This window comes from Oryctolagus cuniculus, chromosome 9, assembly GCF_051225735.1.
Source record: "Oryctolagus cuniculus isolate XC-2025 breed Fujian yellow rabbit chromosome 9, ASM5122573v1, whole genome shotgun sequence".
In the NCBI taxonomy this organism is placed as follows: Eukaryota; Metazoa; Chordata; class Mammalia; order Lagomorpha; family Leporidae; genus Oryctolagus; species Oryctolagus cuniculus.
Genome location: NC_142875.1, coordinates 100,812,653 through 100,839,863, shown reverse-complemented (window position 1 = coordinate 100,839,863; position 27,211 = coordinate 100,812,653). Strand labels below are relative to the sequence as shown.

The 27,211-nt window shown below is 41.3% G+C and overlaps 1 protein-coding gene across 2 annotated transcripts in view; it reads left to right on the top strand.

Moving 5' to 3' along the window:
- The window catches only part of LOC100353846 (alpha-2-macroglobulin), a 61,729-nt gene extending 35,977 nt beyond the window's left edge, over positions 1–25,752 (top strand). Inside the window, exons 23-36 of one of the 2 annotated variants that reach the window (XM_008259804.5) lie at positions 3,921–4,004; positions 4,278–4,454; positions 4,666–4,753; positions 5,632–5,788; positions 6,483–6,557; positions 6,941–7,121; positions 7,906–8,129; positions 16,554–16,769; positions 16,941–17,068; positions 18,016–18,106; positions 19,162–19,230; positions 20,093–20,195; positions 21,497–21,538; positions 21,865–25,752. In XM_008259804.5, the coding sequence (XP_008258026.3) occupies positions 3,921–4,004; positions 4,278–4,454; positions 4,666–4,753; positions 5,632–5,788; positions 6,483–6,557; positions 6,941–7,121; positions 7,906–8,129; positions 16,554–16,769; positions 16,941–17,068; positions 18,016–18,106; positions 19,162–19,230; positions 20,093–20,195; positions 21,497–21,538; positions 21,865–21,887 (1,658 nt within the window). In that variant the 3' untranslated portion in view covers positions 21,888–25,752. Of the gene's footprint in view, positions 1–3,920; positions 4,005–4,277; positions 4,455–4,665; positions 4,765–5,631; positions 5,789–6,482; positions 6,558–6,940; positions 7,122–7,905; positions 8,130–16,553; positions 16,770–16,940; positions 17,069–18,015; positions 18,107–19,161; positions 19,231–20,092; positions 20,196–21,496; positions 21,539–21,864 lie in introns of those variants that run through there. The other variant, XM_089303742.1, reaches the window with a different exon arrangement.
- Positions 25,753–27,211: the final 1,459 nt, after the last annotated feature.

Below are 27,211 nucleotides of genomic sequence, written 5' to 3'. Positions count from 1 at the left end.
TAATTGGTTTTTTTTTTTTGCAATATTCCTATGAGAAAGTCAGGACACTGTATCTCTTTCTCTTGTAAAATAAATAAAGTCACTGAGTCTTATAGGACATCAAGGTCCGTAACTATATTTATATCACAATCAATAGTAAAAGCAGGATTCAACCTGGAACATCTCAGTTCCTCATTTCTAGCTCTTTTCTCAAGTGTATAGAAATCCCTTCACCCAGCACAAATAAGGGCAGAAGTGGTCAGAATGAAAATATACCTAAACTAATGGGAAAAGTATATAGAATGTTTGGTGAAGGGACATATATTTCTAATTTTATAAAAATTATGTCTTTATAATCAAAGACATTTCACACATTAAATGCACTAAATCATGAAAATACAGTTAGCATAATATTTTCTCTCATTTTTGTGGTATTAATTGCTCTTTTACTACTGTATGCATAATCCCAAACTAACCATTTCAAAAGAAGCTTTAGGAGTTTATCATAAAAGATGAATATAAATTTAACAAAAGCTGAGATTTCTATCTACTCTTGTTCATGACTGTGTTCCCAGTACCAAGAACAGCAACTGGCACAAAGCAGTTGCTCAATACATATTTGTTGAAAGAATGGATCATTTGAATAAAAGTGTTTTATGCATGAACTAAATCTATTATAATAAGAAAGTTAACAAAGCAGAGATAAGATGAAGTAATGATTTCAACAAAGCTGATGAACCTGCATCACATTTACACGTCATACATTTGAGAAAGTTATTTTACAATTACTGAAAGTCATAAAAGGCTTTTGTGTGATAGGTAGAAAGTATGAAGGAACTGCTGGAGAATAATGTGGGGAGCAATCCGGACTAGACTAAGTTACTGGAATTAAGACTTATTCTATGCATCTGCTCTCCTACAATATGGCGCTGGGAGAGGAGAAAACAGCTTCTACCCAGCTGCCTCCAGTTCAACCAATAAACTGTAGGACTTGCTCCTGATTGGAGAGCAGCGTACTCGGCGTGTGGGCAGCCGAGTTGGGATTGGCAGAGGAGGACTATAAAGGAGGAGAGAGACGGCATGCACCAGGAACATCTATGGGGAACATCTAAGGGAACCCGTGCAGCCCCCGAGAAAGCCGGCCGGCGGTGTGCCGCTCCCCTGCGGAAGTGGGGAATGCGGCCAGGGGGAACTGCCCTTCCACGGAGGTGGAAGGGATAGTAGCCAACCCGGGAAGAACCAGCAGCAAACCCGGGGAGGGCCGAGCAGACAAAAGAACAGCGCAGGGTCCTGTGTCGTTCCCCCATGAAGACGGGGAGCGACATAATGGTGCCGTGACTCGGATAGAAAACCTAGGACGGATAGGAAACCTAGGACGGATAGCAAACTTAGGAGGGAAGAAACGGGAAGAAATGGGAAAATACCGGAGAGAGAGACTAGCAAAGAGCCTAGGTGCCGGAAGAAGCTATTGAAAGCCTAGGCATAGACTCGGATATGGACTGTGGGAAAGAAGTTAGGATTGAAAGCGAAAGTGAAAGCTTTCATAGACTCGGATGCGGACTATGGCGGGGAAGCTAGGAGACTGAAAGCGAAAGTGAAACCTGGAGGAGGCTTGGACTCGGATACGGACTGTGGGGAGAAGCCAGGAGAAATGAGAGGAATATTGTTGGAAGAAAACTTAAGGAAACATACCAGGTAGAGAAAAATGTTAGGGAGGATGAAGCCGCGAGTGCAGGCCGAGGCGGAGATATAAGCCACCTTGGAATTCAAGTCACCCCGGGGAGCAAGAGGCGAAGATCTGGAACCAGAGGCAGAGACGTGGGCCACCAGGATTCGCCAGGTTAGTCCGGGGAACTTGGACTGAATGCCGGTGGTGGCGGAAACATTCGCGGAAGCCGCCGCGTGCAGAGAGAGCACAGGGCGTGAATAGATAGGAAACGCGGGGCTGGCGCGAGGCCGTGGTGCGGGCGCGAAGTGCGTGGAGACCGCGGAGCGTGCGCGCAGAGCCGGGAACCCGCCGGCGGGGCGAGGCGCCAGGAAGCCGCGCAGAGCTGTGAAGCCGCCGCGGGGCGGGCGCCGGCGGGGCGAGGCGCCGGGAAGCCGCGCAAAGCCGTGAAGCTGCCGCGGGGCGAGGCGCCGGGAAGCTGCGCGGAGCCGTGAAGCTGCCGGCAGGGCGAGGCGCCGGGAAGCTGCAGGGATAAGAGAAACAGAAGTTTAGAAGTAAGATGAGAGAAATAGGAATGTTGGAAGATAGAAGTAAAATGGGAGAAATAGGAATGCCCGGAGATAGAGAAATAGAGAAATAGAAAGGCCTCCCTACAACATGGCAATGAGAAAGCTTGGATTCGGTCTGCCTGATTAAGTGAGGCGATGAGCACCTGGGCGGCTAGCAGCTTATGCGCCGCAGGTCACCGAAGACAGGCACGAATTAACATCAGTAAGGCTTCCCCACAATGCAACAATTAGGAGGCTTGGATTCGGTCTGCCTGATTTAAGGCGGTAAGCACCAGCAAGCAGCTCGACCAGAGTATGAGCTGCAGGTCACCGAAGATAGGCACGAACCAACACTAATAAGTCTCCCCCACAATACGACAATGAGAAGGCTTGGATTCGGTTTGCCTGATAGGTTTTGTAAGCACCTGCAGGCAGTTCTAGCAGAGTAGAGCATGCGCTGCAGGGCACCGAACACAGGCACGCATCAGCGCCTAAAAACCTCCTCACAATGGCGAAGAGAGGACCCGGATTCGGTTTTCCTGATTGATAGGACTTGTAAGAGCCTGTGGCAACTCTAGCAAGTAGAGCAGAGTGTGTGCCGCGGGACACCGAAGACAGGCGCGTATCAACGCCAAAAAATAAAAAGAAAGGGGGATCTGTGGGGAGCAATCCGGACTAGACTAAGTTACTGGAATTAAGACTTATTCTATGCATCTGCTCTCCTACAATATGGCGCTGGGAGAGGAGAAAACAGCTTCTACCCAGCTGCCTCCAGTTCAACCAATAAACTGTAGGACTTGCTCCTGATTGGAGAGCAGCGTACTCGGCGTGTGGGCAGCCAAGTTGGGATTGGCAGAGGAGGACTATAAAGGAGGAGAGAGACGGCATGCACCAGGAACATCTATGGGGAACATCTAAGGGAACCCGTGCAGCCCCCGAGAAAGCCGGCCGGCGGTGTGCCGCTCCCCTGCGGAAGTGGGGAATGCGGCCAGGGGGAACTGCCCTTCCACGGAGGTGGAAGGGATAGTAGCCAACCCGGGAAGAACCAGCAGCAAACCCGGGGAGGGCCGAGCAGACAAAAGAACAGCGCAGGGTCCTGTGTCGTTCCCCCATGAAGACGGGGAGCGACAAATAATGTTTGTCTCTGAATACACAAGAGAAGAACAAGGCATACCCTTACCATTCCTCAATTCTGATTTTCCTGATAATCATGAATACAAACTCATGTACCTATCAACCTCCTCCACTCCTAACACATACACACCCATGTCAAGAACATCCAAGAAAATGATTCCTGAGTAGTTACTAAAATCTACTGATATCACAGCCACACAGAGAAAACCCCTGAAAAATGCCAAGTACCCACCATTGATTTACTTGCTTACTTCCTCTGATGTGTTAAGTATACATTTGTACATAGCTAAAATTTGAGGCAAAGAAATACAATCTCGTATCAGTCCACATTACATTTAAGGAGACTTCAAAAAACCTAAGAAAACTTGGAGTCTTCTTTGGTGCAGTTGCCGTACTATTCAATGTAATCAGTTAATAAAAAAAGAGGCATAGGTTAGCAAACCCCTCAGTACCAAGAAATCTAAATTTGGAGTATTAAGGAGGCATGAATTCCAAGTTTAATATTCACTGCTAAAACCACTCTCCTTAGGACTTTTCAGAAATACCAACATCAAAGATAATCTTTTATGAATCTGATTTGTTTGTTTACCAAGATGCTGGGGTATCAGAAAAATTGGCCCTGAAGCTTCCACCAGGAGTAGTGAAAGAATCAGCCAGAGCCTCTGTCTCTGTTTTGGGTGAGTCATTCAGTCCCCAGAGGATTTGAGACAGCCACTGCCACCACCACTCCTATTGTATTTTTCCAAATATAATTTTTCACAGTACTTCAATTTTTCGACTTCTTGCTCATATCTCTAACTTTTCCTCACTCTACTTGGCTTCCAGTATACCTGACCTTCCTCTCAAATTCTAGTTCCTTCAAATCTGCTGACTTTTAGAAATGACTCTAAATATTGATTCATGATTCTGTTCATTTATGATTGTTTTGACTTCTCCTCTTTCGCTCTCAGGTGACATTTTAGGCTCTCCTATAAAAAACACACACAGTCTCCTCCAGATGCCCTATGGCTGTGGTGAACAGAACATTGCCCTTTTTGCTCCTAATATCTATGTACTGAAATATCTGAATGAAACCCACCAACTGACTCCAGAGCTCAAGTCCAAGGCCATAAACTTTCTCAATGCTGGTGAGTAAGGAGCAGACACTTCACTTTCTGATTGTAAATATTCCTTCCACAAGTAGGCTTCACATTCAATGGGTTCTTGGAGGGCCCTGCATTGAAGAGAGGCCAGGGCACATGGGTGGCTTTTCTGGCATTAGTCTAAACATAGGAGGATCCCATCTTTCTCTGATATGTCACTGATATTTCATGAACCATCTGAAACTTTCCATCTCAGGTTATCAGAAACAGCTGAACTACAAACACAAAGATGGCTCCTACAGCGCCTTTGGAGACAAAAATGGCAATGATGAAGGCAACACTTGGTAATGAAAGGGTACTATCGGCCAGACCTGTACAACTCTTGCTCCTCATGGCAACTCTATGAATTAGACAGTATGGGCCTCTTTTTACAGAGGTAGAAAATTGTGCCTAGTGCCATCTCTAGGTTGCATGAATAAGTGGCAGAGCTGAGACTTATCTCAGGGTTTATCTGCTTTAATTTCAAAATATATTTTTCACTGAATACAGTAAGCTATTCTTTGTTATATATCTCTAATACTCATTACAAGTTTTTTTTTAAATGGCCACACATAAGGTATTTTTACACATCCAGAAATGCTAGAAACTGAGACTAGAAAAGCCTTTCTTCCTAGTACCTCCTTGCATTAAATAATACTATTCTTCTGAGGTAAAATACATAGGCAAGTAAGAGACAACACATGTAAAGGAGGCTGGTAGAAGGGACAGGAAGGAAGGCAGGGGAAAGGGCTTATATTTAGTTTTTAGTTAGTGTTTCCTGGCCAAAAAAAAAAATATTTCCACAAGGTTAGCCTATATAGCAGGAACTTTAGAATAGAAGGGTTTTCTCATCTACATAGAAAATCAATGGAAGGGATAAAACCTAACATGAGTGTGTAAGTCAACCAAATGAACAAGTAAGGCCAAGTCTAAGCACCTAAAACAAACTGGAAGTAAATCAGGAAGCACTTGAAACAAGTTGGCAATGGATTATTGGCAGGCAGAGCCCAGAGAAAGAGAATAGTGTCTTGGGGTAGCAAACAGATACTGCCCAGCCCCACACATTCAGATCATCTCATACTGACTCACGAGTCTTGTGGGGTGCCCTGCGATGAAGCTTGGGCATGTGAAGGTGCTGCATGACAACAAATAACTCCAACAATCACTTTTCTCTCTCCACCAGGCTCACAGCCTTTGTGCTCAAGAGTTTTGCCCAAGCACAACCCTTTGCCTTCATTGACAAAGCACACATTACCCAAGCCCTCACTTGGCTTTCTCAGAAGCAAAAGGACGATGGCTGTTTCAGGAGTTCTGGGAATCTCTTCAACAATGCCATGAAGGTGATTGCTCTGTTTTTTAAAAGATTTATTTATTTTTTTAAAAGGCAGAGTTGCAGAGAGTGTGGTGGTGGGGAAAGACAGAGGGAGAAAGAGAGATCTTCCATTCTCTGGTTTACTCCCCAAATGGCTACAATGTCCAAGGCTGAACCAGGCCAAAGCTAGCAGCCTGGAACTCCATTTGAGTCTCCCACATGGATGGCAGGGGCCCAAGCACGTGGACCATTTACTGCTGCTTCCCCAGACACACTAGCAGGGAGGTGGATCAGAAGTAGAGCAGCTACAGTAGAAACGCTGCTCATATAGAATGCCAACATCACAGGTGGCAGCTTAACCTGCTGCACCACAAAACCAGCCCCCAAGCAGGTGATTTATTTTCTGAACTAGTCATAAACCTGCTGAATCCCTAACCCATGGCAATTTCTTGAAGGATGAAAGCATCTAAGGAGAAGTGGCAAGGGAATTCTTAAAGGAAAGGACTGGAAAGTATAGGAGAGCAATAGGGTAGGGAGATAAACCTGCATACCACTGAGGAGAAAGAAATGGGACCTAGGTGGGAAGTGTGCTTTGTACAGTGAATATATGGATGAGAATAAATTCCAAAGACTCATAGAAGATTGGCCATCAGAAGAGAAGAAACTTTTGAAGGGTTTCTGAAAGTGGAATTTATCTCCCTTTCCCTCTCTTACATTTACAGGGTGGAGTAGATGATGAAGTGACCCTCTCTGCCTATATCACCATTGCCCTTCTGGAAATTCCTCTCCCAGTCACTGTGGGTATCACATATTTCTCCAGTTTTCCAACTGCTATGGAATCTACTGAATTAGGGTTATAATACCACTCCTCTCCAAGCCAAGTGACAACTTTTCCCTTTGCATGTCATTATGCATCTGCCTAATTCCACCAAAAAGAAACTACTTGTTCAATAAAATCCAGGATCAAGTGCCAAAACTAATCAGAAACACATGGCCCCTGGTCGCACAATTATCAGTTTCATTTAATGGGATCCTAATGGGGGGGGGGGGGTGATTTCTAAAAAGATGGCTGGTGAATGGATGGAGGAAGAGAGAGAGAGAAAGTAGTTTTCAAACGCATTGTTACCTCCTATCCTAGAGTCTTTAACATAGCTGAAGGTACCCTGTTCTCCCTTCACAGGACCCTGTGGTTCGCAATGCCCTGTTTTGCCTAGAGTCAGCCTGGAACACAGCACAGGAAAAGACCAATGGCAGCCACGTCTACACCAAGGCACTGTTGGCCTATGCTTTTGCCCTGGCAGGTAACCAGGGCCGAAGGAATGAAGTACTCAAGTCACTTGATGAGGAAGCTATAAAGGAAGGTGAGAGCATATTTTAATATTTTTTGCCCCACCTACTTCCACTCAAGGGAAAAGGGGAAGATTTTTGAATTCCTGAAAAGAATCTTCTTTTGGCCTATACCCCTATGAAATGCTGAGATTCACATGCAGAATCACCCATTGGGAGATTAACACTCCCTAAATCCCCATGCCTTCTCTGGAATATTTTGTTATATAGAGAACAATATCAATAAAAATAATAATATAGGAGACTTCAGGGCTATCAATCTCTCCTTACAAAGACAAGTGTAGTTCATATTTATACTTTTTTATGATATATGAATACAAGTCAGGGTCGTTTGAGATACTAAGGGCTGTAGCAGATAAGTGGTCATCTATAATAGTAGTTTTCATGTTTTACAAGTTCTATTACGACTCCCTAAAATAAATTGGTAGGTTTTATATTTAACTTCAAATAAAAATATTGACCTAATAAATTTAGGGTGTAGGTGAGGGAGTCAAAGAGGGAATCATATCAGCTATTTTTTCCTTATTAATCCTACAAAAATAATATTTGAGAATAGTTTGCTTCATGTCTTATAAATCTCTGTCCTCAATGTTTTGATCAACCACACTTGATCTTATCAAGTTTGCAATTTATTCTGGATTAATTTCTGGATTAATAAATTTAGAGATATTTTGATTGATGTAAAAAAAAACCCCTTACTTCAGCTTTTGTTATTTCTTTCTAAATAAAAGCATAGGCTTTTAGAGTCATGCATGAAATATTAATGATTTTCATTCTTGCGTTATTCTTATCATTAAGATGATTCAATTCACTGGGAGCGACCTCAGAAACCCAAGTCGTCAGAGGGCCATTTCTTCCACCCCCGGGCTCCCTCTGCTGAGGTGGAGATGACGTCCTATGTGCTCCTTGCTCACCTCACTGCCTGGCCTGCCCCAGCCTCAGAGGACCTGACTACTGCAAAGCTCATTGTGAAGTGGATCACAAAGCAGCAGAACGCCCACGGCGGCTTCTCCTCCACCCAGGTCTGTGGTTCCACAACATTCTTGTCCTGTAGAGTCAGGGTGCAGTTGGGAGGAATGAACAAAATAAATGAGTAATAGTAAGAGAAAGGGTAAGAAAGAAAAGGACATGAAAGGCTATTGATGAGTATTTTGAGTCTGTCAGAAACAAGGAAAAGAACCTAAAACACTTCAGTAACTCACCCCAATCCCTATTCTAGCCCACTGGAGTACTCTTATACCTTACTTATTGAAGCAGGGTTGTCCCCTCAGACCTTTTTATGTGGTAACCAAACCTTGGATTGTGAACAATGGCAAAAAATCAAAAAAGTCTGGAATGCCTATAATACTACAAGTGATCCCTTAAACTGAACCAGAGGGATGAGTTGTCTAAGAAATGATGTATGAACATTTACTGCTTTATGTTCCCGGTGCTCCAGTCTGCACCTTCTTTCCCTCCTCTGCTAAAAGTTTCTCCTTATTTATTCATAGGTCCCTTTTAAGTTTTCTCCAAATAATAGAAACTCATGCTTCCGCTCTTCACCTCCCACCATCGGGGGTCAATCAGGATTATTAACCATTGACTGTATCATCCAGCCACATGTAACCTTAGAAAATATTACTTCTAAAACTCTAACGGAATACCTATAAATTCTACTGCAAGTATTCTGAGCATCCATGGCAGAACTTACCTTCAGAGATGCTTGGTGAAATGGAGCCCACTCCATGTGCTTGTTTTTCCTTTTGCCAGTCCTACTATCTGAAGGACAGCACTGTGCCATTTTAATGAAAAACAAGAAGGTATCTAAAAAGAAAGATATTCTGGGGTGTAAAGTACATGCTCACAGAATGTTACTAATGAAGAGAGTGAGAAACCATTGAGAAAACTAGAATTATAAAGCTCTTCTTCATGTTATTATTTAAGAATTACTTATTTTTTTAAATTTTGAATTTTTCTTTTTTTAATTTTTTATTTAGTAAATATAAATTTTCAAAGTACAGTGAATGGATTGCAATGGCTTCCCCCCCACCATAATTTCCCTCCCACTCACACCCCTCCCATCTCCCGCTCCCTCTCCCATTCCATTCACATCAAGATTCATTTTCAATTATCTTTATATACAGAAGATCATTTCAGTTTCTGTGTGGGAGCAAACTGTTGAAATCTTTACTTAATGAATGCTAAACTGATCTTCTGTATATAAAGAGAATCGAAAATGAATCTTGATATGAATGGAAGGGGAGAGGGAGTGGATAAGGGGAGGGTTGCGGGTTGGAGGGACGTTATGGGGGGAAGCCATTGTAATCAATATTCTGTACTTTGGAAATTTATATTCATTAAATAAAAGTTAAAAAAAGAAGATCAATTCAGTATACATTAAGTAAAGATTTCATCAGTTTGCACCCACACAGAAACACAAAGTGTAAGATACTGTTTCAGTATTAGTTATAGCATTACTTCATATTGGACAGCACACTAAAGACAGATCCCACATGAGAAGTAAGTACACAGTGACTCATGTTGTTGACTTAACAATTTGACACTCTTGTTTATGACATCAGTAATCTCCCTAGGCTCTAGTCATGAGTTGCAAAGGCTATGGAAGCCTTTTGAGTTCGCCGACTTCGATCTTATTCCGACAGGGTCATAGTCAAAGTAGAAGTTCTCTCCTCCCTTCAGAGAAAGGTACCTCTTTCTTTGATGGCCCCATTCTTTCCACTGGGATCTCACTCACAGAGATCTTCCATTTAGGTCTTCCTTTTTTTTTTTTTTTCCAGGGTGTCTTGGCGTTCCATGCCTAAAATATTCTCATGGGCTCTTCAGCCAGATCCGAATGCCTTAAGGGCAGATTCTGAGGCCAGAGTGCTATTTAGGACACCTGCCATTCTATGAGTTTACTGTGTATCCTGCTTCCCATGATGGATTGTTCTCTCCCTTTTTGATTCTATCAGCTAGTGTTAGACACTAGACTTGTTTGTGTGATCCCTTTGACTCTTAGACCTATCAGTGTGATCAATTGTGAACAGAAATTGATCACTTGGACTAGTGAGATGGCACTGGTACATGCCACTTTCATGGGATCGTATTGGGATCCCCTGGAATGATTCTAACTCCACCATTTAGGGCAAGTCCGATTGAGCATGTCCCAAATTGTACATCTCCTCCCTCTCTTATTCCCACTCTTATATTTAACAGGGATCACTTTTCAGTTAAAATTTAAACAGCTAAGAATAATTGAGTGTTAATCATAGAGTTTAACCAATAGTACTAGAACAAAACAAAGAGAAAATACTAAAGTGGATAAAGTATTACATTGTACATCAACAGTCAGGACAAGAGCTGATCAAGTCACTGTTTCTCATAGTGTCCATTTCATTTCAAAAGGTTTCCCCTTTGCTGCTCAGTTAGTTGACGCCGATCAGGGAGAACATATGATATTTGTCCCTTTGGGACTGGCTTAATTCACTCAGCATAATGTTTTCCAGATTCCTCCATCTTGTTGCAAATGACTGGATTTCATTGTTTCTTACTGTGGTATAGTATTGTATAGAGTACATGTCCCATAATTTCTTTATCCAGTCTACTGTTGATGGGCATTTATGTGGATTCCAGGTCTTAGCTATTGTGAATTGAGCTGCAATAAACATTAAGGTGCAGACCGCTTTTTTGTTTGCCAATTTAAATTCCTTTGGGTAAGTTACAAGGAGTGAGATGGCTGGGTTGAATGGTAGGGTTATATTCAGGTTTCTGAGGAATCTCCAGACTGACTTCCATAGTGGTTTAACCAGTTTGCATTCCCACCAACAGTGGGTTAGTGTCCCTTTTTCCCCACATCCTCTCCAGCTTCTGTTGTTGGTAGATTTCTGAATGTGAGCCATTCTAACTGGGGTGAGGTGAAACCTCATTGTGGTTTTGATTTGCATTTCCCTGATTGCTAGTGATCTTCAACATTTTTTCATGTGTCTGTTGGCCATTAGGATTTCCTCTTTTGAAAAATGTCTATTGAGGTCCTTGGCCCATCTCTTAAGTGGGTTGTTTGGTTTGATGTTGTGGAGCTTCTTAATTTCTTTGTAGATTCTGGGTATCAACCCTTTATCTGTTGCATAGTTTGCGAACATTTTTCCCCATTCTGTTGGTTGCCTCTTCACTCTCCTGACTGTTTCTTTTGAAGTACAGAAACTTCTCAATTTGATGCAATCCCAAATGTTAATTTTGGCTTTGACTGCTTGTGCTTCTGGGGTATTTTCCAACAAGTCTTTGCCAGTACCTATATCTTGGAGAGTTTCTCCAATGCTCTCTAATAATTTCATTGTGCTGGGTCGTAGATTTAAGTCTGTAATCCATGTTAAGTGAATTTTTGTGTAAGGTGAAAGGTAGGGGTCTTGCTTCATCCTTCTGCACGTGGAAATCCAATTTTCCCAGCACCATTTATTGAATAGACTGTCCTTACTCCAGGGATTGGTTTTGGATCCTTGATCAAATATAAGTTGGCTGTAGATGTTTGGATTGATTTCTGGTGTTTCTGTTCTGTTCCATTGGTCTATCCATCTGTTTCTGTACCAGTACCATGCTGTTTTGATTACAACTGCCCTGTAGTATGTCCGGAAATCTGGTATTGTGATGCCTCCAGCTCTGTTTTTGTTGTACAAGATTGCTTTAGCTATTCGAGGTCTCCTGTGCCTCCATATGAATTTCAGCATCATTTTTTCTAGACTGAGAAGAATGTCTTTGGTATCTTGATTGGGATTGCATTGAATCTATAAATTGCTTTTGGGAGAATGGACATTTTGATGATGTTGATTCTTCCAATCCATGAGCATGGAAGATTTTTCCATTTTTTGGTATCCTCTTCTATTTCTTTCTTTAAGATTTTGTAATTCTCATCGTAGAGATCTTTAACGTCCTTGGTTAAGTTTCTTCCAAGGTATTTGATTGTTTTTGTAGTTATTGTGAATGGGATTGATCTTAGAAGTTCTTCCTCAGCCATGGCATTGTCTGTGTATACAAGGGCTGTTGATTTTTGTGCATTGATTTATATCCTGCTACTTTGCCAAACTCTTCTATGAGTTCCAATAGTCTCTTAGTAGAGTTCTTTGGATCCCCTAAATAAAGAATCATATCATATGCAAAGAGGGATAGTTTGACTTCTTCCTTCCCAATTTGTATCCCTTTAATTTCTTTTTCTTGTCTGATGGCTCTGGCTAAAACTTCCAGAACTATATTGAATAGCAGTGGTGAGAGTGGGCATCCATGTCTGGTACCAGATCTCAGTGGAAATGCTTCCAACTTTTCCCCATTCAATAGGATGCTGGCCATGGGTTTTTCATAAATTGCTTTGATTGTATTGAGGAATGTTCCTTCCATACCCAGTTTACTTAGAGTTTTCATCATGAAAGGGTGTTGTATTTTATCAAATGCTTTCTCAGCATCTATTGAGATAATCATATGGTTTTTCTTCTGCAGTCTGTTAATGTGGTGTATCACGTTGATTGTTTTGCGCAGATTGAACCATCCCTGCATACCAGGGATAAATCCCACTTGGTCTGGGTGGATGATCTTTCTGATGAGTTGTTGCATTCTATTGGCCAGAATTTTAGTGAGGATTTTTGCATCTATGTTTATCAGGGATGTTGGTCTGTAAATCTCTTTCAATGCTGCATCTTTTTCCGGCTTAGGAATTACGGTGATGCTGGCTTCATGGAAAGAATTTGGGAGGATTCCCTCTTTTTTGATTCTTCTGAATAGTTTGAGAAGAATTGGAGTTAGTTCTTCTTTAGATGTCTGGTAGAATTCAGCAGTCAATCCATCTGGTCCTGGGCTTTTCTTTGTTGGGAGGGCCTTTATTACTGTTTCAATTTCTGTCTCAGTTATGGGTCTGTTTAGGTTTTCTATGTCTTCCTTGTTCAATTTAGGTAGGTTGCATGTGTCCAGGAATCTATCCATTTCTGATAGGTTTCCCTGTTTGCTGGCATACAAGTCCTTGTAATAATTTCTGATGATTCTTTTTATTTCTGTGGTGTCTGTTGTTACGTTTCCTTTTTCATCTCTGATTTTATTGATTGGGGTCTTTTCTCTTCTTTTTTTAGTTGGTTGGGCCAATGGGGTGTCAATTTTGTTTATTTTTTCAAGAAACCAGCTCTTTGCTTGGCTTATTTTTTGTATTTTTTTTTTTTGGATTCGATCCTGTTAATTTCTTCTCTGATTTTAATTATTTCTCTTCTCCTACTAGATTTGGGTCTGGTTTGCTGTAGGTTTTCTAGATCCTTGAGGTGAATTGAAAGCTCATCTATTTGGTGCCTTTCCAATTTCTTGATGTAGGCACCTATTGATATAAACTTTCCTCTTAACACTGCTTTTGCTGCGTCCCATAAGTTTTGGTATGTTGTGCTGTTATCCTCATTTACTTCCAGAAAATTTTTGATTTCTGTTTTAATTTCTTCTATGACCCATTTTTCATTTTGGAGCATGTTGTTCAAGCTCTATGTGTTTGCCTATGCTCTAGGGATTCCTGAGTTGCTAATTTCCAACTTCATTCCTTTATGGTCTGAGAAGCTGCATGGTATGATTATAATTCTTTTGAACTTGCTGAGACTTGCTTTATGGCCTAGTATGTGGTCAATCCTAGAGAAGGTTCCATGTACTGCTGAGAAGAATGTAAATGCATTCTGTGTAGGATGAAAAGTTCTGTAGATATCTGTTAGATCCATTTGGGCTATAGTGTCATTTAAATCTACTGTCTCCTTGTTGATCTTCTGTCATGTTGATCTATTTCTGAGAGTGGAGTATTGAAGTCCCCCAGTACTATTGTACTGGGGTCTAAGTCTCCCTTTCAGTCCCTTAAGAAATCCTTTAAATAAACCGGTGCCCTGTAATTAGGTGCATATACATTGATAATTGTTATATATTCCTGTTGAATTGAACCCTTAATCATTATATAGTGCCCCTCTTGGTCTCTTGTAACAGTTTTTGTGGTAAAGTTTATGTTGTCCGATATTAAGATGGCTACGCCCGCTCTTTTTCCATTAATGTTGGCATGGTATATGTTTTCCCAGCCTTTCACTTTCAGTCTGTATGCATCTTTATTGGAAAGATGTGTTTCTTGTAAGCAGCAAATAGATGGGTTTTGTTCCTTAAGCCAGTCTTTTAACTGGACAGTTCAGGCCATTAACGTTCAATGTGACTATTGACAAGTGGTAACTTTGCCCTTGCCATTTGCCAAAGATATTTTCTAATATATGCTTTGAATTCCCTGTGATCTTTTGCTGTGAGGTTTCCTTCCTTTACCTTCTTTCATATTGATGACCGTGTTTCTGTGTTTCTGTGTGCAACACATCTTTAAGCATCTTTTGCAGGGCTGGACGAGTGGCAACAAATTCTTTCAATTTTTGTTTGCTATGGAAGGTCTTTATTTCACCTTCGTTCACAAATGAGAGCTTTGCAGGATATAATATTCTGGGCTGGCAGTTGTTCTCTCTTAGTACCTGTGCTATGTCTCGCCATTCCCTCCTAGCTTGTAGGGTTTCTGATAGAAGTCTGCTGTGAGTCTAACTGGAGATCCTCTGAAAGTAATCTGATGTTTCTCTCTTGCACATTTTAGGGTCTTTTCTTTCTGTTTCACTGTGGTGAGTTTAATTACAATGTGTCATGGTGAGGATCTCTTTTGGTCATGTTTACTAGGGGTTCCATGAGCTTCCTGTACTAGGATGTCTCTGTCCTTCTCCAAACCCGGGAAATTTTCTGCTATTATCTCACTAAAAAGGCCTTCTACTCCTTTCTCCCTCTCCATGCTTTCAGGAACTCCTAGAACCCGAATGTTGGTTTTTTTAATAGTTTCCTGTAGATTCCCCACAATATTTTTTAGATTTCTAATTTCCTCTTCTTTTCTTTGGCTTGACTATATCCTTTCCTGTGGTCTGTCTTCTAAGTCCAATATTCTCTCTTCTGCTTCACCCATTCAGTTTTTAAGACTCTCTAATGTGTTTGTCATTTGATCTATTGAATTCTTCATTTCATTATGATTTCTCACCACTATCACAGTTTCATGTTCTACTAGTTGTTTCATTTCATTTTGATTCCTCCTTAATATTTCATTTTCGAGAGAAAGATTTTCTATCTTGTCCATTAAGGATTTCTGTAGTTCAAGAATTTGTTTTTGAGAACTTCTTAATGTTCTTATCAATTTTTTGAGATCCACTTTTTGCATTTCTTCTATCTCATCATCTTTATAATCTTGAATTGGGGTGTCTTTTTCATTTGGGGGCATCATAGTGTCTTCCTTGTTCTTATTACCTCTGTTTTTGTGTTTGTTTGGCATATTGGAGATATTCTTTGGTTTCTTCACTGTGGTGTTTTTTCTTGTTATACTATGACTCTAGATTAAGTGGACTGTCTGTTTTTGATGGAGCCTTAGAGGCTTGAGATGAGTGTGGCCTGAGAGCTCTGTTTGGTTCCTCAAGGTTAAGGGTGTGCCAAAGGTGACCCTCCCAGGTTAGGCATGGTAAATCTCTCTTTCTTTCTTTCTTTCTTTTTTTTTTTTTGATTCAAAAGGGAAGTAATTCCGCACAGCTGAACAGAATTGGAGGTAGTTAGCAGGCAAATGATCTATCCACAGGAGCCAGAGATTGGAAGCTCTTTTCCAAGGACCACACGGGGAATCTGTTCTGCCCTCAGTGTGGGCTCCAATTCTCCTCCTGCAGTCTCCCACTGGGTTGCCAAGGTTACCGAATTGTAGTGTCTCTGGAGACTACTCACGTGAATTCCGTGAGTTCTCTCCCCCACCATCTGTTTTTTTCACAGTCTCAGTTCAGTTGCACCACACATTCACTGTGTCCTAATCTCCTGTTAATTCACCACCACCACCACCACCACCCCCCCCGCAGAGTCAGGATTTTCTGCTGGGCTCAGGGCCAGTGCAGACCTGAGGTCACCCTGCTTATTACATATGTCCAAGATGGTGCCTGCTCTTTGTCTTGCTCACCTTTGAGAGGTGAGTGGAGAGAAACTCGTGTGCGTATTGGTCACTTTTTTTTCTCTCTCTCTCTCTTCTAGTAGCCTAGTGAACTTTTCCCCACTGGGTCATTCCCTCTAGTCTCCTCTTTCTGCTTGCCTGCCGGTGTCTCAGGCTATTGAGTTTCGGCTCACCTCGCGTTCCAGTGCTGGTGTGTGGAGTCTGCCACTGGCGTCCCAAACTGTGGGCTTCCATGCTCTCCACGCAGGTCCACCAAAGTCTTAACTCCAGAGATTGATGTTTGCTCAAGTTTTACTGAGGCAGTTTGAGCTTCTTCAATTTTCCTCCTCCCCTTCCAGTGCTGGTGCACAGACTCTGCGGCTCCCGCGGCTTCGGCCGCTCCGGCTGCTCCACATTTATAATTGTAAAAATGGACTCTGGAAGGTTCATGCCCCTAAAAGATGACATTATCTTGGATTTTTACACTAATTTCTTTCAGGACACGGTGGTGGCTCTCCATGCTTTGTCCAGATATGGAGCAGCTACTTTTGCTAGAACCGAGACAGTGAAAGTGGCCATCCAGTCTTTGGGAACATTTTCGACAAACTTCCAAGTAGAAAACAGTAATCGCCTGTTATTACAGCAGGTCTCATTGCCAGACCTTCCTGGAGAGTATGACATAACAGTGTCAGGAGAAGGATGTGTGTATATTCAGGTAAGACTCGGGAGAAATTGAAAATATTCAACTGTAACCCTCTCCTGGAAATGGAATCTCAATTTATTATGACCCTCACAAAGAAAGAGCAAGTCAAGAGAAATGAAATGGTGTCAGTTTAAGGGATGCCGTGGACTGGAGATAATTACTTTGTATCTATCAATCCAACAGACAGCTCTGAAATACAATGTTTTCTTGGAGAAGAAAGAATCTGCATTCGATCTCCAAGTACAGACTACACCCCCCACCTGTGATGGACCCAAAGCCCACACAAGCTTCCAGATATCAATAAATGTCAGGTAAGAATATCTGTCTCTATTATGTAGCTGTGAGACTATCAGCTACCAAGAACTCCTCAAGTATACTTAAATTAACTCATAAAGTTTTTGCCTTATTCATTAAAATTGCTTCCCCACTGTGTACAGTGAAGAATTAGTAGGTTTATAAACCCTAATTAATCTGCCTCCAAGGCTCTTAGTACCCACTTTCATTGTTGAAAAACAAATAATTCTTTTCAATAACTCTAAAACATGGCTCATCCTTCTTTATCTCTAGTGCAAAGTCTTCCTGTTCTATTAAAATTCTGTAAGATTTAATAACATTCTTCATAGCTCTACTGGGAATAGAACAAGAGTACAACATCTGATGCATCTTAGAATGAAAAGAGAAAATAATGTTCACAATTTGATCAACCATCAACAGACAAATAAGTTCAATATATTTCATAAAAGCAAAACCTATTAAGATAAATTATATTCAAGAAGCTACCTAGAATATGAACAGAGATATGGTCTCTTACCTAAAGGAATATGATAGGTTAGTTATGAAGATAATTTTCACATGAAGAAAAAGATCATGATTAATATTAATAATGTAAGTTGCAAAGAAATGGCATACACTAGAGATTCCAAACTCTGGTTAGCATACTCTGTACAATTTGTTTAAAAATGCAGACTCTCTCAGAGGTTCAATTAATTATTTCGAGATCTGTGCTTGGGCATCTATTTTTGTTTTTGGCTCTTTTCTTTTGTTTTGCTTTTTACGTTTTAATGAAATCCTGTAGGTGTGTTTGGAATGCTTTGAGAATCACTCATATTGGCAGTAAAGGCTACCTATTTCCAGGGATGGAAGGTCCTAAGGATTATTAGAAAACTTATGATAAAATTTTACAACTCATTCTGGAACTTAAAAGAAGATAGGATTCAAAATAGAGTGAAATGTATCTCTTTCCTTTTTGTATCTATAGTTACATAGGAAGCCGTCAAGTCTCCAACATGGTGATTGTTGATATAAAAATGATATCTGGTTTCATCCCATTGAAACCAACAGTGAAAATGGTAAGTAGACACTACATACATACTGGGCTTCCCATGTCCCCAGTTTAAGACCATAGCCATAGCATTCTTGTTAGGAAAACAGGCACAGAATAGAGAGGAGGCAGTGTGTGAATTTACAGCCAGGCCAAATTTACTCAGAGAAAATAAATTTGCAGAGGTGGGTGACCAACTGCCAGTGTGCACAGGTTGGAACATGTGGCAGAAGGCCCTGACCCCCAGGGGCTGGCCGGGCCTTTTTATATTTTAGAAGGGCTAAGAATGGGGGTGGCAGTAGGAGGCAGCAGGCAAAGGTAGATTCCTGCAATGGGGTAGGGCCTTGGGAACCTGGAAAAGAATGCTGGGCAGGGTATGAAGGCAATAGGGTATGAGACCCAATTGAAACTCAAGGGGAAGGAATTAATTCCAATGTTTGTGGATCTTTTGGGCAGTGAGCAAGACCAGCTGAGGCTTACTGTCTTTGTTCCATCAATTTTATTGATGTCAACCTGTATCAAAGGAACACTGGTCCTAATCTAAGAACATTGAACTTACACGATACCAAGTATACATTTAACATTGTGCTAGGTGTCAATACAAAGAAATATAACAATCGTGTGTAAATCAATTAATCCTGTATTCTACTTAAGGATAGAGCAAATGGAAATTTGAAACTGTTAAATAACATCTCAAGGTTAGATAGCATCAAATATCAAAATTGCTGTTATAGTCTTTATTCTGTGAAAATTTAGAGAAAACTGAAATCAATGTCAGTTAGAGTAAAGAAATATATCATCATATCTAATCTCAGAGGAGTAACTATCCAACTTGAGGATACTTCTCTTTTATCTTCAAGCAAAAGTCAAAAATATCTATGACTTAGTCAAACTTTTGTATCTAATGTAGTGTTAGTAACAATTTTCTTTACTATATTTTCATTTTACCAGACAAACTCTTTTAGGGAAGTTTAATCTTGGATTCATTTTTCTATTGAATTCAGTCTGATAGGACATTCGTCTCTTTAAACCTCAGAGGCTTCATTTATCAGTAACATTGGTGATTTCTCTACTTTTCCTCAGCTTACAAGATCTAACCATGTGAGCAGGGCAGAAGTGAGCAACAACAATGTCTTGATTTATTTGGAACAGGTGAGAGCCCCACCGACTCCCTAAAAACACTCAGGTTACTGATCTTTCTAGGTGAGAGGCATATGGCATGTGAAGATCAGTCATAAGAATGACTGTGAGAAAGTGCATACATCCCCTCTGTTCTCACTAGATGATATTTTCAATTCTCTCTCCTCAGTGCATGCTTCCCTGAGAATGAAGGGAAGCTAGTGGGTATGCACTGTTTATAATAAAATGAGAATATGAGTATTTCTGCTTACACCCTTTTCAACAAGCCTGATCATCTAGAAGCCACATCGAGAGGTGATGATTAAGGACAGAAAGCATTCCCAGGGTTGGTTGGTGATTATATCAACAGACCTAAACATATATGTGTGTGAAAAATTAGAAGATAGATTATCTATAGACAATATACATGGATATGGCAAGTATGCTATCACTCTCTATATATTAATCAAAGTTTTATTATAATATAATGCATTGAATTCATGAGCAAAACAAGAACCCCACCCCAAGGAATGTCTGCTTCCTGAATAATTTGTACATATTAATATGTTTAGAGTCAATCTGACATTAAAAATAATTGATCTCTTATTATGGACTGAGTCATTCTTTGGACATTATGGGGGTATATGGATTACTTTAATTATTTAAGAGACATAAATTTCTCAACTGCTCTTGGACCCTCTGCTCTAGTTGCTCAGTTTTATACTCTTGACTCCTGGTCTCCAACCACATGTGTGAACAGTTAGAGGCACAGTGAGGTTGAAAGTGAACATGATCTGCCAACTTAGAATTATTTCTCAGAGGATGAAACAGAGTCATGTAAAAGGAAAAAAATGAGGTCTCCCAGGTTCTAGAGTGTTACTCTTTCCTTTCTCAGGTTACCAATCAGATGTTGAACTTTTCTTTTACTGTTCTGCAAGACATCCCTGTAAGAAACCTGAAACCTGCACTTGTGACAGTCTATGATTACTATGAGACAGGTGAGTAAGATAGTACAAAGAATCCTAAATAAAGTACCAATTCTTAATTAAGGAATTAGAATGTGGTAAATATTTTTAAGTTGTTTTTGCAGTTTATTCTGTCACCTAGACAATTTTCTTGCCTTCTTGGCCTATAAAACTACTCTAAAAATGATCTATAAGACTATCAATGATGCAAAATATTCCAAGAGTTTTACAAACAAGTGCTACAAAAGGATACATAAATCTCTTTTAAAAGTTGCTGGCACCGCGGCACTTGCGGCGCCGGCACACCAGGTTCTAGTCCCAGTCGGGGCGCCGGATTCTGTCCCGGTTGCCCCTCTTCCAGGCCAGCTCTCTGCTGTGGCCAGGGAGTGCAGTGGAGGATGGCCAAAGTACTTGGGTCCCTGCACCCCATGGGAGACCAGGATAAGTACCTGGCTCCTGCCTTCGGATCAGCGCGGTGTGCCGGCTGCAGCGGCCATTGGAGGGTGAACCAACGGCAAAGGAAGACCTTTCTCTCTGTCTCTCTCTCTCACTGTCCACTCTGCCTGTAAAAAAAAAGATAATATAGCAATGAAAGTCAATAAAGAAGAGTAATAGCATACAAGTAATTATAAAAGGAGATTTGATATGGAGTGAATCAAAACCCAAGTGATCACACTAAGACCAAAGAAAGTAACTTTTGAGTTGAAGACTAAAATATGGCTATTATTATGATTGGTGGAGAGGAACAGGCCACGTGTTTCAGACTAGGAGAAAAATATAAGATGTTTTATGGGGGCAGGCATTTAACCAGGTGATTAAGATGCCTGTGTCCCACTTTGGAGTGCCTGGTTTTCATTCCCAGTTACAGCTCCTAACTTCAGCTTCCTGCTAATGTGGATCCTGGGTCATGGCCCAAGTGATTGAGCTCCTGCCACCCACATGAAGAGAGATGGATTGAATTCCTGGCTCATTCAAGACTTTGGCCTCAGCAATTACCATGGAAAATTTCTCTCTTGTGCTCTCTTTCTCTCTCTCTCTCTTTCTCTCTCTCTCTCTCTCAATAAATAAATTTCAAATCCTTTTTAAAGAAGAAAGAATAAAATAACCAAATATGGAAGGATAACTGAAAGTGTACATACCCACAGTGATTCTCTCCTAGGAGTATATCAAAGATATCAAAAGTAGAAATTTCCTATTTCCCTAGAAAGCTGACATTTCTGCAGTTGTGTAGTTTGTGACTCAGGACAGTTTGCAGTCCTAATGTGTCAAAGCCTCTCACAAAACTCTGTCCCTCTGCAGCTCCTATTTTCAAGCTGTTCTGTTGTTTCTTTCAGATGAAGCAGCTTTTGCTGAATACAGTGCCCCCTGCAACACAGGCAAGTCATTTGCACTGAAGGTCAAAACCACTCCTCCTAAACATAAAATCATCTACATCTTTGAATTGATCTCAGATTGTTCACATTGCCTTTTAATACAGAAATGTACATCTTGGGAGTAGAGCATTAACACTCTGGAAGACTTCTCTAATTCCTATATCAGAAGAATTAATACTTATTTAAGGCTAATATCTGATGGATCCCATTCTCAACTATTGCCAGTTCAGTTTCTTTTAACAAGCCCTGATATCCTTACCCAATTATAATTATATTCCCTCCTTAAAAAGTTCTAACTCATATTGTGTGCTTTCCTCTTCTCTCCACAGACACAGAGCAATCAAATGTTTGAGACTCATTTCTCTTAACAAGGTTTTCCTGAAATCTCCAGACCAACCCTTAAAAGGATTGTCTAGTCTCTGCAGTATAGATAATGAACAAGCTTGTTAAATAAATATGCATGTCTAAGGAATCTCTACCACTGATTCTTTCTTCATTCCATGGAAATTTACCCCATGCTCACTTATGACTTGCCCTGTACCCTGTATTTACAGTGAACAAATAATGACATTCAGTAGAGGTAAGACCTCATAGGGTAAAATTGGGAGTGATTCAAAGCAGCCTCAATCCTATAGAACCTCAGAATATACAAAGTAATATAATTGTAATGCAAGAAAGCTTTATTCCCCCCCCAATTTTTTTTGATAATAGTTTATTGACAAGAAGAATGTGAAACATTTCTGAATGGAAACATGTTTTACAAAGGACCTTTAATGCCAGGTCAAATGACTAGCCTGACCAGATAGGCATTCCGTAGTTCAGAATGGTATAAGACATCTGATCAAGCAACTGGGTATAAAATAAGTTATGTTAAGGTGGGACATATAATAACACCACAGTAGTTTCACTGGCTGAGAAATTAGTTGGCCTGACTTCTAGCCTAAAATTGCCACTACCCATTTGCATGACTTTGGGTCAAACATGTACTCTCTGGCTATCACTTCCATGCATGATAGAGTCTGAAATTATTTGGGAAAATTGGTAACTACGCATGGAAGATGGTTTCTGAGGAAGTAAGAAAATGTCAATGTACAAAAAGATGTAGCAGGGTTAACTTCATTTTTTAAAAAGCCATAATGAGTAAACACTATCTACTAGGCATTGCTTTAGCAATTTTATCAGTATTGTGTAATTCTACCCTCATAATCACACTATGACACTATTATTCATCTCATTTTTCAAAAGTACAAGTAAAAGATTTTGAGAAGTTAAGAAACTTTTAGAATCCCCAGTTGATGAAGGAGGCAAGATTTGAACCTGGGCATTCTAGCTCCAAATTGCACATCCTTCTCTGCTACCCTGTGCTACTTTATGGTGGGCATGGAGAAAGTTGTCTTTTCCTTTGATATTTCAGAGGATGGGAAGAGATTGAATGCACTGAAGAGTTGTGTTCAAAGAAAAGAAATAAATGTGAAAATGGAGTGAGGGACAGAGAAGTAGGAAGGACATCTGGGAGACCTTCAGGTGAGTTTGTGACTGGGACCTGCAGGTGTCACCATGTAGCAATTGTCCCTTCCCAGGTGAAGTATGTGCAATTTGTAGACTAGGACCACTGCTGCCCAAAACTTGAAGGAAACTTTCCCAAAAGTCAGACTATGGGGGCCAGTGCCATGGTTCACTCCGCTTGTGGCGCTGGCATCCCATATGGGTGCTGGGTTCTAGTCCTGGTTGCTCTTCTTCCAGTCCAGCTCTCTGCTGTCGCCTGGGAAGACAGGGGTGGATGGTCCAAGTCCTTGGGCCCCTGCACCCGCATTGGAGACCAGGAGGAAGCACCTGGGTTCTGGCTTCAGATCCGCAGTGCCAGCTGTGCTGGCCATTTGGGGGGTGAACCAACAGAAGGAAGACCTTTCTCTCTGTCTCTCTCTCTCTCACTGTCTAACTCTATCTGTCAAATAAAAAAAGTCACGATGAAGGAGGGATCAAGATGGCTTAATAGAGAGGATCTTTATCCACCTCAGCTAGAAAAAAAGTTTCAGAAAAAGTGGAAGAACTGCATTTCCAGTACCTTGACTGAGGGAAAGCTTTAGCAAAGAAACGAGTGGAGCAGTAAATGGCATGGGAACTTCGAAAAACAGAAGAGAGAGGGAGAGAGAGAGAGCACACCACTGCTTCTGCCACTCCTACCACATCACCCCTTCCGGGGGTGCTGTCTTGCTGGGAAAAGGGTTTTATATATAAAATATTAGAACTGAGGAGACTGAAGGAATACTTCAGTGCAGAAGTGACAAGAACTGCAAATGGCATAGAGACCCCACAAAGGAGCAGAGAGAGAAATACAATGCATGCCACTACTGCTGCCCACTGTCACTACCCATAGCTCCTACCTGGCTCCCCAGCTGAGGGATGCCACCTTGCCAGCAAAAGGATTCTATATATCCAACATTAGAATTGAGGAGACTAATTGAAAAACTTCGATTAAAAAATGGCAAGATCTGCTAACACCACAGAGACTCTGAGGGCCCGTAGAAAGAGGGACATGAAGCATGCCACCCAGTGCCAACATCCACCACCCTTTCCCCAGTTGGCCTGTAAGGAGATGTCATCTTGCCAGGAAGAGGTAAGCAGAAAGTGTCACAACCCCCTATATTGCTGTAGTGAGGCAGCCTTAGCTATGAGAGTTCCGCAGACCTAATGCAGGAGCTCTGGGCACAGCCATGGCGCTATACTTGCTTGATCAAGTTCCCCCTGGGTTTCTTGGGGCTGTTCACCAACCCCCTTCTGCAGCTTTTACCACAGGCTGCCTGGAGCCCAGAACACAGGCCCCAGTGCCACCTTTGCCTGCCACGTGGGAACTAGGGGAAGTCCCCTCTGTGCCTTCAACTCTAGGACTATTGCTGTTGGTACTATAGTCTCGGGAGTAACTGGCACTCACCTGTGGGATTGAGAGGGCCTTATCTGCATTCCTTGGCTTCAGGCTGTTAACTGCCAGTCTACAATCTCCAGCATAACTCTCATTCCCCTTGTGAGAGCTGGATTGGGGACCCTACTGTTTCCTGCAACTCCAGGGCTGTGATCATTAATCTATAACCCAGGGGGAACTATATTCCTCAGAGTCACCTGAACATACTCTGTTGGGACCCAAAGAAGCATCTACCTTCATTCTATTGCTCTAGATTGATATCTGCCAGTATGCATTCATTAGAATAACCCGTATTCAACTTGTGGCACTGGAGTAAGTTCCTCTCTTTTGTGTCTTCCCAGTTCTGGTACTTGGGATCTTGGTACCATAAGCCCCAGTATTAGTCACACAAAATAGAGAATCTGAGAAAGGTCCTATCCACCTCACGCAGTCTAAGAGCCATAACTTTAGGTGCCACAAGTCCCAGCATTATTTGGGCTTACCTGAATGGACAAAGAGACAGACCATTCTGTGTATCATATGCCCAATTCTCCAGGGACTAAAGACACATAATTTTGAAAGTACACATCACCTTCAAAGTCATACTACATGCTCCACAAGCTAATGCAGACTAGACAACTGTGGCACTGGCAGACACTGCTGACACAGATTACTGCTGAAGAAGTCACTCAGAAATTACATTTCAGGGCCAGTGTTGTAGCACAGCAGGTTAACTCGCTGCATGCTATGGCAGCATCACATAAGAGTACCAGTTGGAGTACTAGCTTCTCCAGCTCCATCCCATCCTGCTCCCTGCTAATATGCCTGGGAGAGTAGCAAAGAATTGTCCAAGTGCTTGGGACCCTGCCACCTGTGTGGGAGACTCAGATGGAGTTCCAACCTCCTGGATCCTGCTTTTAGCCAGGTCCAGCCTTGGCCTTTATGGTGATTTAGGGAATGAATCACCAGATGGAGCATCTCTATCTCTTCTCTCTATCTCTCTCTCCCAGTCACCCTGCCTTTCAAATAAATAAATATTTAAATAAAAGAAAAAGAAGCTACATTTCTGGGCTCACCTCAGAACCAAGGCCAAAGCAACAACCTAAGTTTCATTCTACATTCCATCTAAACAAAAAATTAGTTTCAAATGAAACCTGCTCCATTAAAAAAAAAAGGAATGCACAAATATAAAAATTGGGGCAAAAGGAATACAAAGAAGCAGAGGAACATGACACTTTCAAAAGAACAGAATAGTTCTCCAGAAATAGATCCTGATCTGAAGGAAATATATGAAATACCTGAAGAGTCAAAATAATAATTCTAAGGAAACTCATTGAGATGCAAGAAATAAAGATAGTTTAAAGAAATGAGGAAAGCAATAGATGGTATGAATAAAAAATTCAATAAGGAGGTAGAAATCAAGTGAACATATAGGATTAAGTGTTTAGAGTGATCATATAAATAGGATCAAGTGCCTGGTAATAATAATAATAATAGAATTTAAAAGGAGAGAATGTTCTAACTGAGAAGCAGTCTACACAGTAGACTCATAGAATGATAATCACTTTAACATTCTGACATCAGAATCAGTCCTTAACGCTTCCTGGTCTGGCTGAAAAGCCCATGAGAGCATTTCAGGCATGGAAAGCCAAGACAATGTGGTAAAAAATGTTCTACATGAAGGATCTCTGTGAGTGAGAACCCAGCGGAAAGAAGTGGGCATCAAAAAAGGATTTACTTTTCTCTAAAGGGAGAAGAGAACTTCCCTTTTGCATATGGCCTTGTCCAAATACTGATGAAGTTTGTGGACTCAAAAAGCTTCCATAGCCTAGGCAGCTCATGTCAAGAGCCTGCAGTGGTCACTGACATCATACATAAAAGTATTAATTGTTAAATTAACAACATGAGTCACTGCACACTAACTCCCCATGCAGGACCTCTGTCTTCAATGAATTGCATTATGAGAGTTAACTGTAAAACTAGTTCTTAAACTGTGTGTGTGTGGGTGTGCGCAAATTGTTGAAATCTTTACTTAGTACAGAGTTGGTCATCTGTGTACAAACTTAATTGAAAATATATCTTAATGGAGAATGGGGGCCAGTGCCATGGCTCAACAGGCTAATCATCTGCCTTGTGGCACCGGCACACCGGGTTCTAGTCCCAGTCAGGGCTCTGGATTCTGTCCCGGTTACCCCTCTTCCAGGCCAATTCTCTGCTGTAGCCAGGGAAGTGCAGTGGAGGATGGCCCAAGTGCTTGGGCCCTGCACCCCATGGGAGACCAGGAGAAGCACCTGGCTCCTGCCATCGGAGCAGCACGGTGCGCGGCTTCAGTGCGTTGGCCACGGTGGCCATTGGAGGGTGAACCAACAGCAAAAGGGAGACATTTCTCTCTGTCTCTCTGTCTCTCACTGTCCACTCTGCCTGTCAAAAAAAATAAAAATAAAAAAATTCAGAATGGGACTGGCAAGGGGAGAGGGAGGAGGAGGAGGGATGGGAGTATAGATGGGAGGGCGAGTATGGTGGGAACAATAATTATATTCCTAAAGTTGTACTTATGAAATTTGTATTCCTTAAAAATAAATTTTAAAAAAGAGACAGAAATAATTAAGAAGAACCAAACAGAAATTGTGGAACTGAAAACTTAAGTCAATGTAATAAAAAATACAATTGAGCACTTCAGCAACAAAATAAACCAAGTGGAAGAAAGAATTCTGGTCTGGAGTAAAAGTATTTTTTTAAGAATCTGGTCAGACAAAAACAAAGAGAAAATAATTTAA